At 41.3% G+C, this 14,367-nt stretch overlaps 1 protein-coding gene across 1 annotated transcript in view; it reads right to left on the bottom strand.

Annotated features, from left to right (window-relative positions):
• Positions 1-4,808: 4,808 nt before the first annotated feature.
• Positions 4,809-14,367, bottom strand: part of alka (alkaliphile) — a 202,881-nt gene continuing 193,322 nt past the window's right edge. Inside the window, exon 10 of the mRNA XM_067144574.2 lies at positions 4,809-9,042. Within this exon, the coding sequence (XP_067000675.1) occupies positions 8,776-9,042 (267 nt within the window). The 3' untranslated portion in view covers positions 4,809-8,775. The remainder of the gene's footprint in view (positions 9,043-14,367) is intronic.

Genomic DNA, 14,367 nt, shown 5'->3' with positions numbered 1-14,367 from the left:
ACAGGGAACGCAATCGAGTGCTAGAACCGACCAACGCCGCCGCCGCCAGCCAGGAGAAGGAAGAAGACGGCGACGCAGCAGAGCCACCAGCTACCCCCGGGTCACCAGGCCGGGAGGAGGGCCACCAGGACGAGGCCTCTTCCCCTGCCGAGTAGACACGTCCGGGAAGAAGAAGACGACGCCGTACCAGGAAGCTGAAGGCGCCGCCTCGTTCCTAGTTCCTATTTTATCTCACCTGATGACTGATCGATATTTACACATTATACGCGGAGTGTCTAAAACGCAACAGAAGATACAAACAATTTTCTATCATAGCCCTTTAAAATGATCTGTGATCACCGTCCGCTCCAACGGGCAACGTTCATACAGTTTTTGGAAACTGTCAGCAAAGGCCTCTTTAACAATCGATCGTTGAAGGACTACGTCGCGCCGGCCCACCAAGAGAGGGCCGCCCAGCCGTAACCCAGGACTGCTCCCAGGACAGCAGTCAACCGAGGAGCCAACCAGGAGAGGACCTCAGCGGGTAGCGGCAATCAGGTGAGAGTAAAACGTCCCCCTCAGCAGCTCTTTCAGTGTTTCCGCTGTCTGAGGTGGGGCCACCGTCAGGTCGGCTGTGGGCTCGAAGTGAGGTGCAACCGCTGTGGTGGTGATCACCACTACACGGCCTGCGCAACACTTAGGGAGGCGTCGGTGTGCGCGAACTGCTCGGGGGGTCACCCGGCCTCCCACCGCAGTTGCCCAGTCTACCGGGCCATGGCGCGGGCAGAGAGGAAGGAGGCCCGGCGTCATGACCTACCCCCTTCCAGGAGGCTCCCGCCTCGGCGGGCTTGGCCTCATTCTCCGGGATCGGAGACTGGGTACGAGGTACCCCTAGGAGGTGGAGCCGTGCGGCAGGCCCTAGTGGCACTCGACGCATGGCTCCGCAGCCGGCAAGGACCGCGCTAGTCACAACAGTGCCCAGACGGACTGATCCCCTGGCAGACGGAATGGCGAGGAATGGGTTTATGACTTGTGCATGTTACCTGTTCCTAACTAACACAACCTCTGGTCTTTTTCCAGCCCACATCCTTGCATGTGCTATCAAAAGATGTCAGATTTTACATGTAGGCTCTTTCTTCTTTCTGCCTATGTGGTTTTTCACTGACCATTCAATACCATACCTTAACACTATCCAACCAATTCAACCTTGCCTGGTAGCGTGTCTGACATGGAAACAGGCTGATACTAATTGTATCACTTCCCTCTTCCCAGCTATCTCTTTCTTAGAAATTAATAGCATGTCGGAGGCCATGTAGATTGAGTCGATGGTCACGGCGGGGGAGCGGGCTACGGCCCCCCCCGTAATTAAAAAAAACTTCCCTCTTCCTTTTCTATCCCTTCCAATCTTCCCATCCCCCCGCAAGGCCCCTGTTCCGCATAGCAGATGAGGCCGCCTGGGCGAGGTACTGGTCATTCTCCCCAGTTGTATCCTCCGACCCAGAGTCTGAAGCTCCAAGACACTGCCCTTGAGGCGGTAAAGGTGGGATCCCTCGCCGAGTCCGAGGGAAAAGCCGACCCTGGAGGGTAAGCAGATTAAGAAGAAGGAGAAGAAGAAGTAAGGCATCTGCAATATTTAAGGTATATGTGAATTTGTATATGATGATGCTGGATTTAGCATGTTAAACTGGTAGTATTTCTTGTAATATTAACTTTCCATGGAATTGCTTGTTGTTCTCTTGTGGTTGTTGTTGTTGTTGTCGTTGGGTAATTTTGTTTTAACTTTACTTTATTATCACACTACTGTTAGAAATGGTTGCCACCGGGGTATTTTCCAATTGCGATGTATTTGTTAATAATAATAATAATAATAATAATAATAATAATAATAATAATAATAATAATAATAATAATAATTGTACCGGTTGGTACACCTATACGCCGCACATTTGAATTTTCCGCCTTTATGTACTCCTCTACAGCTGAAACTCTGAACTTTAAAAGTGAATTAATTCAACCGTTTATCTGAAGATGTCACTGTGTTAATTTCGAATTGTTTTTGTTTACTAATTATCAAGAAGTGTGGACAGTCTCTCACAGATGTCTCTACCAAAAACTATGATCATGCGCCCTGGTGCGAGGTGATGGAACTTTTCTTGAAGATATTTTATACTCATAAGTTTTCCTATAACTAAATTTCGTTCTTTCATTTGTAGGTTGGCAATATACAGCTTTCTTTCCGCCTGTTTTGAACTTAGCCAATCAGTAATTTCTGTAATTAATTTTCCACCTATCAGAGGTTTCTTCTTCGAATTTCCATGTGTAACTCTTAGCTACCCAATAAAGTTGAGTGGGTGTGTCTTTATTATTCATGAAAGGTCTCGAATCTTCCATGAGGGTTTAAAAACTACTGACTTTCATGGCTCGTGGCCACTTCAACAACATCTAGCTTAGTGTATGGAAGTATAGCAGGGGGCGGGTTGCGCCTCTTCCTTCGAGCAGCAGCTCTTCAGCAAAGGTAATGGCCTCTTAACATCTTTATTTCTTTCTTGGTCAGCAGTTTAACCCCCGGGGAATGTTCGAAACCTTTTCAAAGTATCCTGCCTGTTCAAAAATGTAACTTAGTGCCGGCTTATGTAAACATTTTCTTATTACTTTAACTGTAAATGGTTGATAGAGAGTGCTTTACCCTCTCGAGCTCCCCTTCAATTTGGATTCGAGGTGACTACGTTTTCATTACCGATTTTCTTCTCTTCACTAATGTGTTAAATTACTTTTCTTATACGAGTCACCTCCCTAGTATGGGAATAGCCCATGTGTATCGGCTTAGCGCCACTTGGGTTTTAACAAGCTTTCAAGCAAGCACTCACCTCCATTCTGTTTTGTATTTTGGGCCATTAACTTAACCCGTTTTGTTTTCCTTCCTGCGAAGGCCCAGTAGATTGGGTACGAGGTACACCTGTTCCATTATAAGTTGTGCCTTGATGGCAGTTAAGTGTAATAATCTGTTATTGCCTTTAATGGGCTTGGACGATTGAGAGCGGGTCAGCTCTTTCTTGTGTTTGAAAGGTGCCTCTAGGAGGCTTGACATTACGAGGTGGGAGCAAATGTTCCATGTAATTAGGGGTTTTCTGCCCTTTGGTAATTTGTGGTTGTGAGTTGAGAGCTCAGAAATTGTTAAACTTTGGGGCTCGTAGCCCAGAATTGTAAAAACCCCTTAACTTGTGCTTTCGCTTGTAAAGTTGCATTGTACCTGATTTTTCTTTGTTATTTCACCTAGTGAAAATTGTTAAATCTTGTTATCAGTTGAAAATATAACCTTTATTTAAATTTTAAATTCATCTTTCGAACTTGTAGTTAGACCCATTCCAGCCTGCACCTTCTTTCACCTCTGCTGATCCACCAAACACGGTAATAATAATAATAATAATAATAATAATAATAATAATAATAATAATAATAATAATAATAATAATAATAATAATAATAATAATAATAAAGTGTTAGGAGGATTACCATGTACCAGATCGACCAACTTCAAGAAAAGGAAAATGTCGCGATATCTCGAAGAATGAAGATTAAGGACCATGATCAATTACATTAAAAACTGAAGGAAACCTCAAGAGCACAGGAGTTAAGTGGAAGTCGGAGGGAAAAAGCTTAGGTGGAGTCTGGCTCAAGAAAGTGATCACGTGGTGAAGAAATGCATTCCATGATATGTGAAATGAAGGAAGACACAAAGGCATAAGTCTAACAGGTTTTGCAGTAAGACAATAAATAGTATTCCATCAATTAGACAGACTAAAAATATATATTTTTATGACTCCTACAAACAGAATTACTCATTCAATACAATTTGATATTCTAAATTAGTACAGTGAGAGCATTTGAAGGATCAGCCGCACCGTGTTTTTCCTATCGGCAATACGACAACTATCTGCTGATTTGAAACCACGGGAAATGCGAGTAAATATGTCTTGACATTTACGGGTTGCGCACTGTTCTGTTTCGTGTATTAAATCACGAATTATATTATTCTTCGACTGGCGTTGTGGGGTCTTTAAAGATACCAGTGACTTTGAATACCCCTGGCGCTCACGCTGCATTCAATTTTGGTTGTTTTTTTTTTTGCCAGGGGCTTTTTTCTTTGCTAGGGGCTTTACGTCGCACCGACACAGATAGGTCTTATGGCGATGATGGGATAGGAAAGGCCTAGGAGTTGGAAGGAAGCGGCCGTGGCCTTAATTAAGGTACAGAGCCAGCATTTGCCTGGTGTGAAAATGGGAAACCACGGAAAACCATCTTCAAGGCTGCCGATAGTGGGATTCGAACCTACTATCTCCCGGATGCAAGCTCACAGCCGCGCGCCTCTACGCGCACGGCCAACTCGCCCAGTCTTCAATTTTGGCCATCGCCGTTCACTGTAGCTGTCATTTAGTGCAAAGTCAACTGCTGTCTTCAGTTGTAGCTTTTAGAAAATATTGGTTTTCTCAGGAACTTGATTTAAATATTGTGCGGTCTCGTATTCGACCCCACAACGGCGTTTGTGTTACGAAATTTGTCGTGACTCAAAAATTTTATAAGTGTTCATATTTCATTCGAATTGCGTGTTTGACAATTTTTCTTTGTGTAAGCCTTGCTATGGCTTCCATATCTTGCCCTGGCATGTCAGTGTGTGATCCTAGGATCAGGACGTGCAGATGGCCTCTCTCGATTTTCTTCACCATTCTCGGTATTTTGGGAATAAATTCTTTCAGTGTACAGATATCCCTCAAAAACTACATGCCTGTCACTAGCTTTCAGTTTCTGGAAACACTGGACGGACAAGTAACTGGAAACACTGGACGGACAAGTAACTGAACCCTACCTCAATGAAAGACTTGTCAATCACAGATTTCCGAAAGAACTGCGAATGGTAGTGTCAAGAATTTTTAATAAGGAAACTGTCCCAAAGGTGCAATCATCCAATCAAAACTCAAAAAGGAAGTGATGTGCACTGTATTCTCACTCTGCTGAAAAAGGACAAATCAGTACTGTGTGAAATGTGACCGTCCAACCTGCCAAACTTGCCGTTCCGCGGTGTGTAAGGTTTGTGGAGAAGACGATGTGTAGTGGGTTTTAAGTGGTTGTAAAAGTGACGTAAATGTCTGTGAAATTCAAAGGTTTTATAAGTTTTGTATACTATAATATTTAAATGTACCTTTGAATTTGCTTTGGAGCAATGAACATTTAAAATTTGTTTTCATTTAAGTTTAATTCATGGGAGTGCGATTTTCTTTTAAAATCAATGACGATGAAACAATTGTGCATTATCTCACAATCTATAATCAGTCAATATGTTAATTTCTCATTGTAGGTAATACAAATATATAAGGAAACATAATTGATGAGTATTTACTTTTGAAACTTAAATAAAAGTGTTTGTGGTCATCCATCCTATGGTATCATTTTCGACCCCACAACGCCATTTACGTACCAAAGTCTTCACAATGCTAGTCGAGGGTTAAGGTATGGCTCAGTTGCAGAACTTGCGTTTATTTATGAGGCATATGTGTTCTCAGTCAGCCCGTCAAGACCAAACACGATTTCAAGAAAGGAAGTATGTGTCAATCAATCAATCAATCAATCAATCAATCAATCAATCAATCAATCAATCAATCAATCAATCAATCAATCAATCAATCAATCAATCAATCAATCAATCAATCAATCAATCAATCAATCAATCAATCAATCAATCAATCAATCAATCAATCAATCAATCAATCAATCAATCAATCAATCAATCAATCAATCAATCAATCAATCAATCAATCAATCAATCAATCAATCAATCACCACTGATCGGCATTTAGGGCAGTCGTCTAGGTGGCAGATTCCCTATCTGTTGTTTATCCAGTCTTTTCTTACTGATCTACTAATCCCGTTCCACGCCATCTCTCCACTTTGTCGAGCAGCTCGTCTCCTTTCTCTCAAGTCTTTCCAACCCAAACTTTGCGACATTTTCGTCGGGAATCACACAGAACAAATCAAGGTGCTTTTTTTTTTGATTGTTTCCATTTCTTGAATCAAGTAATCCTGACGAAGCTCCCATATACTGGAACCATACCCTGGTTGGGGTCTTACCAGAGACTTATATGCCCTCTCCTTTATATCCTTACCACAACACCTAAATATCCTCGTAACCATGTGCAGAGATCTGTACCCTTTATTTACAACACAGTTTATGTGATGACCCCAGTGAAGATCTTTCCTTATATTAACACCTTGGTTCTTACAGGAACTTTCACCCCATGAACGCAGTAATTATATGTACGAGGAGAGGCCAGACCGATTTCAACGAGCTTCGATGTACCTGTTGGGGAACACTCAACAGTAACTCGTGTATAAGGGTTTAGGTCAATACTCTTTCGTTATCGAAAAAAATGAGAACAAATGTCGTGATGCAGGATCCATTTCGGACCAGGTGGCGGTGATAGAACACTAAAAAGGCTATCACATTGTACTTAATCATATTAGGTCCGCGACAAAATTTACGAAAAATTGATGAATCCCATATTCCAGGACAACGCATATGTACTCGGAGAGTTACATCGCAGTGAACCGGAGTGGTGGCGCCAAGTGGAACTTGTCTGCGAACCTCGACGACATGAGTTCGAATCTCGACGTAGCTATATTTCTTGTACAAAATAAATTATTATTTGAGGGGACGTGATGATAATAAAACCATTAGGCAAACTGCAGTGAATTTTATTTTGTACCTCAAATTAACATAGAGGAGAGAGAGAGAGAGAGAGAGAGAGAGATCCATAACTAACAGTGAGAACGTTTAGGCCTATATGGATTTCAGGTAGAAAATAAAGTGTAATACAATTTGCGTACTTTTTGGCATTTTAATCTTCACGTGCCCTCAATTATTAATTTATTTTGTATAAGAAACATAGCTGCGAAGAGACTCGAACTCACGTCGTCGAGGTTCGCAGATAAGTACGGTAACTACTCGGCCACCACTCTGTTTGACTGCGGTGTAGTTCTCCAATTATATAGGCCTATGCGTTGCATTGGAATCGAGGACCCATCAATTTTTCGAAAATTATTAGTTTGCGGATCTGACGTGTTAAAGTAAAATCGAATTTGTTCGCCTTTTAGTGTTCTATCACCTCCACTTGGATCCCGCGTCATGACATTTGATCTCATTTTTTTCGAAAACGAAAGCGTATTGACCTAAACAGGGAGCCTCCGTGGCTCAGACGGCAGCGCGTCGGCCTCTCACCGCTGGATACCGTGGTTCAAATCTCGGTCACTCCATGTTTGATTTGTGCTGGACAAAGCGGAGGCGGGACAGGTTTTTCTCCGGGTACTCCGGTTTTCCCTGTCATCTATCATTCCAGCAACACTCTCCATTATCATTTCATAGCATTTATCACTCATCAATAAATCACCTTGGGAGTGGTGACCCCATTGTAGTAACAGCCTATATATGTTTCATTCATCACATCCCTGACCCGGTCAATGACTGGAAAACAGGTTGTAGGTTTTCATTTTCTTTGACCTAAACACTTATACACGAGTTACTGTTGAGTGTCCCCCAACAGGCACATTGAAGCTCGTTGAAATCGGTTGGACTCACGGTTTGGCATCTCCTTGTGAGAGGGCTTTTCCTATTAGTGAAACTCACAACCTGACACTTTTAACCTCGTTTATCATCGTACCATTGTCTCCTGTCTATTAGAAGTGTTCACCATAAGAAAGTAAACGCCTAGAGTTCTTACCGAGGAAAAATGAGATGACTTTGGTAAATGTTTGGAAAATTGACAACTTTACGCACCGCGAACTACTGCGAGTGATGTAAGGACTTGCCACATTTTTGTCGACAGTGAGGGTGGGCAGTTTTAACATCTCCTTTCATAAGACTGGTAAATAACATATTATTAAAACAGTTAATGATAGTGTTGTGTGGTTGAATCACCGCTGCTGAATTCTGCCGATACACAGTAACGACTGTCACGCTTGCGGATTGGAAAAAAAAAAAAACAACACGCTGCTGGTTCTTAGTTCAAATGCTCTCACCGTAGGAAAGTTTTCATACATTTCGATGTTCACCAAAATAACACTGCAAATTACCACTTCAAACATTTTATTGTCCTCCTAAGACACTGCAACATTTTTTGTTATTATGGCAGTATGACCGAATATAAACTGACGTGGCAATAACCTGTAAATTATAGTCATTTTGTAATCTCACGGATGTTTACAGCTCATGCCAATGAATCCTTGGTATCAAATATACAATGTAATCAAGGGAATAGAATAATACAAGCCGGGAAAGATTTACAAGTACAGAGAAAAGCACAGGCCAGAGTTAATTTTGTAAAGCTTCTAAATTCCACTTCTGCTAAACAAATCCGTTGCATTCTATCTGAAGCTTTAAGCAAGAATAAATATGCATTTGTGCTTTGTAACGTAACTAATTGCATCCCGCAGCAGACCTTGTATCATTTTGATAAGTTTCTTTCATTGTACAGAGTGCTGCACTGGTCTTGATGCACTTCCATCATCTGCAAGAAAATGTTACCCTCTCAGGTTTCACCCTGGTGGGCTCTAGCCGTATAGCTCAAATGACTTCCCATGAAATTGCCCTCACTTGAAATGTTATTAGTATATTTCACTATTGAGGAACAATCCGTACCGGGTGCCGGTCACTGACCCACAATATGACTCTTAAAACCCATTCATTAACTCTCACGGTTCTAAGTTTTAAAGAGTCTTCATTCTTTAGGTAAACATGAAAACAAAATGCTATCCCCCTGACATTTGTGATTTCTTCAGTAGAAGGATAGGCCAGTAGAACACCACAAAGATGAGAAAGAAAGCCGGAAATATGATCCGTGACTGTCGGTCTATCTCCTTCCAAAGAACTTTCTCTTCTCCTGTGCGACGGTCCATCCAAGCCATTTGCAAGAAGCGACGGTTCTTCAGACTAAGACTGGGTTTCCGTAGTCGAACACCTGGAGTCTCTACATCCCACGCTGTTACGCACTGAGATTTCTCCATTGCCTGGATACGCTGGAAAGGAAAGAAAACAGTTGGTGTTGAAAATATCTAAATGGACGTAAAATATTTAAAACTAGTACCTGATCCAGCAAGACCATACCCAGGAACTTTTTCCGGAGAGGATTAGGATTGGGGGCGGGGAGGGGCTTCCGAAAACAAAAAACTACAGTAATTTTTTAAAACGTTCAAATAGGTTTTACAGAAAGAAAAGTTTGAAATAGTTGCAGAGCTGTCAGTACCCTTTGCAACTCAGCGGATGAAGTAGAGAGGTAAATTCATAGCGGCCTGGCGGCCAGAACACGCTTTAACACGTGCGTGCAGTGCGACACAAAGATTTCTGTTTTGTCTAAAAATGGAGGTAACAATATGTTTCTCTGTAAGTATTAAAAATATTTAGAGGTTTGATTCATTTTAAAAATAAAATCTTGTAGCAGCTCGATAACATGAAAATTCTGTATGTTTATTGAAATTGATTTTTATGGTGCAAAATGAATTAAGAACAAAAAAGAGAAAAAATTAGTATATCTCACAAAAATCAAAATGTCCATTTGTGCTTTCTTGAGCTTGCGATGCTTGTTTAAAGGGGCCTAACATCGAAGGTCATCAACCCTTTATGTTTTCAGTAAATTTATTAATTATATTCATAGATAAACATTAAAAAGATGATTCAGATTTTATAGGTTAAATTCAATTGTTTATTTTACAAATGCTTGTTTTTATAACATTTCTAATTTATTGTAGGCTCTTTCAAAATCCGTATATGCTGTTGAAATTTGTCAAGTTCACTTTTATTTCGGAGGGGGTTTGAACCTCCTAATCTGTCCCCTGGGTACGGCCATGTGTTCCAGTATCAGCTAAAGTGTAGCGAGAGTGTGGGAGAATAAAACGTTCTCTGATTTTACATTAAAAAGTAAGTTGCAGAAAAACACAAAAATGATGTTTTTGAAGAAAGCATGTGCATGAAATTGACAAAAAATACTTTTAGATTTGTTCTTCATTTATTAGTACAAAATATTATCCCAAAGTTTAATTAACTAAATCACATTCCAAGTGTCGTAAAAGAAACCGTAGATATCCAGCGCTGAACGCATAGTATTGTATGTTTCTCGCATTAATAGTTTATTACTTAATTTTATTATTATGAAAATATAATGTCCCCCGTCTGTAGTGTAGTGGTTAACATGATTAGCTGCCACCCCCGGAGGTCCGGGTTTGATTCCCGGCTCTGCCACGAAATTTGAAAATGGTACGAGGACTGGAACGGGGTCCACTCAGCCTCGGTAAGTAAACTGAGTAGGGCGGGGGTGGGGATGGGGTTCGATTGCCCCCTCAGCCATCCTCGAAGTGGTTTTCCGTGGTTTCCCACTACTCCTCCAGGCAAATGCCGGGATGGTAACTAACTTAAGGCACGGGCACTTTCTTCCCTCTTCCTTGTACATCCCTTCCAATCTTCCCATTCCCTCACAAGGCCCCTGTTTACATAACCGGTGAGGCAGCGTGGGCGAGGTACTGGTCATCCTCCCCAGTTTTATCCCCCGACCCAAAGTCTCGCTCTCCATTACACTGCCCTTGAGACGGTAGAGGTGGGATTCCTCGCTGAGCCTGAGGGAAAAAAATCAACCCTGGAGGGTGAACAGATTAAGAAAGAAATGAATAATTTATCTCCCATGTAGACACAAACCATGTGAATACCCACAAAAACATTATGGTCTGTACGGTACGTTCAATTTTATTGTTAACATCGATGCTTTCACGCCCCATAACTTGTAGCCGTGATATGCCGTTTCATGGAAACAAGGTGAAACTCATTACGTTTCCCAGAGAGCTTTCAGAAGAAGATACTAGGGGATCTGCGAACTTGATCACAGCCTAAATGCAGATCAGTGGTGATTGATCTTATGAAGACGCGGACCAAAGTTCTAGTTTCATCTTGTTTCCTTGACACGGTATGAGCCCAAAGCCCATATAATGTCTTCAATTTTATTGTTTCTGAGAAAAGTGTGTCTGCGAGGAACTGATACAATACCATGCCCTCATTATTTTTTTGAGTGACTGTACGACTGGGGTGATTTCCGACAAAAGTATGTGTTACGAAAATTTTGCAAGCTTTGAGCTGGGAAGACTTACGAGTAAGGAGACGAGCAGCTCGACTAAGAGGAATGTTCTGAGCTCTCAGTAGAGAGATGGCGTGGAGTGCAATCAGTAGTTGAATAAGCTTGAGTAGAGATTTTAAAAGTAGGAAAATCAAAACATGAAGATAAAGTAGGAATTCAAGAGGATAAATTGGGGCAGATATTAGTTCACAGGAAAAGGAATTAAATATTGGAATAATTTTCCAAGGGATATGTTAGATAAATTATTTAAGAAAAGCCTATGATGGGTAGTTGAACTCAGTCCCACGGTAAATGATTCGTCCTGGAAAAGTTTCGTGCAGTATGGCCAGAGACAGGTCGCTCCGTCCTGCTGAAACCACTGTCTATCCATCCGAAGGCTCCTGGCACGACAAAACGTCATAGATTCCGAATAAATGGCCTGACCTCCATATTGCTATAACGTTCCTGGGTATACATCACCATCCTCAATGAAGTACGGACTTAGCACACCGTTTGCTGACACTGCATACTAACTTATATCGTTTTCACGCCCACTATGTCTGGCTTCTCGAAACAGAAAAAAAACCCGAGTTGTTTGGTGATCGATAAAACCGTCCCTTTGAATGTGATTTTAATCAAAGAACGACACAATGAGCAAGAAATATGGATCCTCGTACATCAAGAACAACAATCTTGCTCAATACACCGTCCTAGCATGCAATCTTGCTCTCAAAGACTTTGTTTTGGTGACTCCAACACCAGATTGAGGACACGTCCATGATTCTCATTTGTAGACACAGTTACTCGCCTACCAGACCTTCCCGTCCGTTACTCAATACACTAGCAGTACGACGAAATTCCATAACAATAGGCAGCATAATTGTGTTGCTTTGTGCCAACGTATTAAATAGTTCGCGACATTGTTCTGCCACTAACTTCAAGCTCGGCCCGCTTTGATTGCCATTTCCGTACGATCGAAAACAATACTCCACTATGAAAACTTTTCCTCCGCTTGAGACCAATTTTCAACTCAGACCTCACAACACAACGTTCTTTGCACTACTAGGAAGCACATAATGCTGATGCAACGATACGCCGACAAACGGACATGCACATGAGAGCTGTACAAATTTCAGTACCGTATATTTTGGCGCATACCGTATAAACTATGATGGGTTTCAATGTCTCCATCTATTCTGAACCTAATTTTCCAATTTTCCGTTCTTGATCTTGTTTTAAGCACCAAACTGCTAAAAAAATCAACAACATATGCTTTCATATTGCACCCATAAGCGAATTTGCGTAATTAATTTATGAATTAAAAGTTGAATATTTCGCATATTGGAATACTACAGTAGGCTGTGAAAGCTGGCAGTCACAAAGCAACCTTCTGGCGCCAGTCAGACGGCTAGGAGATCCTCAAAACTTTTCTTATGGCACGAACAGCTTATAGACTGGCCTGAGTGCTACATCCAATAACGTTTATGGTGCCGGCAAGGAGTGGCAACTTTCTACTTGGTTCTCACGGGAAGATCACGCGGTGAGCCTGACCTAGTTAGAAGTGCGAGAGAGACAACGATAATACCCGTCAACCCTTGGCAGAAAATGGAAGCATCCAAGCTGCAGAGAGCGCGAACATCTCAGCCAATCACAAAATTGCAAATTTAAATTTTTTGTCATAGCGGGAATCTACAACCAGTATTTTGCTATTTGGAGCCCGGAGTAGTTATGAAAAACAGTGTCCTGACTTCCTAATAATATTTGAAAATTTATCGGTGCAAATGTGTGATTAATTAGTGGTCAATTAAGAAAATTTTAACTTTACACGGAAGAGTGGTATTACCCAGGAATCGAACTATCATGGCGAGAAGAGACCATTCGCAGAAAGAAAATAACGCCGGTGACGCGCGCCGTCGTGTGGATTATCCTGTGATCGTTTCCCACGGCGCAATATAACAAGTAAGTCAGACCGAAATTAGGAAGATTTTGTACATATTCCTTAAAGCTTTAACCTACGGATGTGTGATAAAGCGCTCCCAAGTGCTAGATTACTACGCCACATCCCTTCCACAGAACTATTTTCGAAGTGGGGGGAGAACTGATTACAAAACCAACGAGCAGAGTAGTGAATCTTCAGTGTGTGTCAGTTAATTCAGTCGGTGTGTGTGGCAGCTTTCAAATTCAGTCTTGTACGGAGTGAGTTCAGTCTTGTATGAACGTTTCTTTGTGAATTCTGAGTCTGGTAGGAAAGCGATCAGAGACACTTGTTGGCATCCGAGTGAGCCATGTATTTACTTGGGAGAGTAATATTTCAGGAGAAATGAACACTTTAAGAAACATTTATTTTATTTGAATTTATGCAGAGATAACAGGCAATAGCTACACTTTTCAACACTTGCCTTAAATGAACTTACACAACCAACCGAGAGGGACAATGGAACATGTCGCAACACGTAACTCCATAAAGTTTCTAATCCACGTGTAGTTTGGATATTTGTTTACTTTGGAGGACGATTAGCATACAATTGCTCCACACATCATTGGAAACAGTACTTTTAGCTTGTTTTCATCACTTTCAACGAACTGTTATGGCAAGCGAGATGTTACGGGGCGAAACTAGTTAAAGCAGACAGGGAGGAGAATGACTTTGTTTCACTGATGGAAGGCCGCGATGTTTAGACCTTGAGTACACTGTTATGTTCCGAAGAGGTGAACAACCGGTAAGCCTTAAACAAACAAACTGAGAGGGGTGTGTGACCAGCAGGAGACGACAGGCAGGTAGCGGAGAGAAAACTTTCGACTTCACGTCAGGTGTTATGCAGTGCTATTGTATAATCTTCACTGAAGTGCTAGAAAATGCGAGTGTTTATGTAAGTGTGAACGTGTGTAACGCCTTTATAAAAATGTATCAAGTATGCGTGTGTGATAATTCGGAATACCACATCAGCTTCAAGATGGAATTCTAATTCATCATGACAGAGCCCGGAGGATGATCCAACCTGCCTCCATCACCAAGGTAATGAGCAAAAATCATGTATGAATAAATATGTAGGACTATGGACCAATCGATGATCAAATGTAGCTTAGACTGTTAGATAGGATTGTAAATAATTCACATAATATAATAATAATAATAATAATAATAATAATAATAATAATAATAATAATAATAATAATAATAATAATAATAATAATAATAATAATAAGTGTGAGCTAGGGTTATTCGCGCACTTTCTTGAAGTAA

The sequence above is a fragment of the Anabrus simplex genome, chromosome 3, assembly GCF_040414725.1.
Source record: "Anabrus simplex isolate iqAnaSimp1 chromosome 3, ASM4041472v1, whole genome shotgun sequence".
NCBI classification, from domain to species: domain Eukaryota; kingdom Metazoa; phylum Arthropoda; class Insecta; order Orthoptera; family Tettigoniidae; genus Anabrus; species Anabrus simplex.
This window is presented reverse-complemented; position numbering and strand designations above follow the sequence as displayed.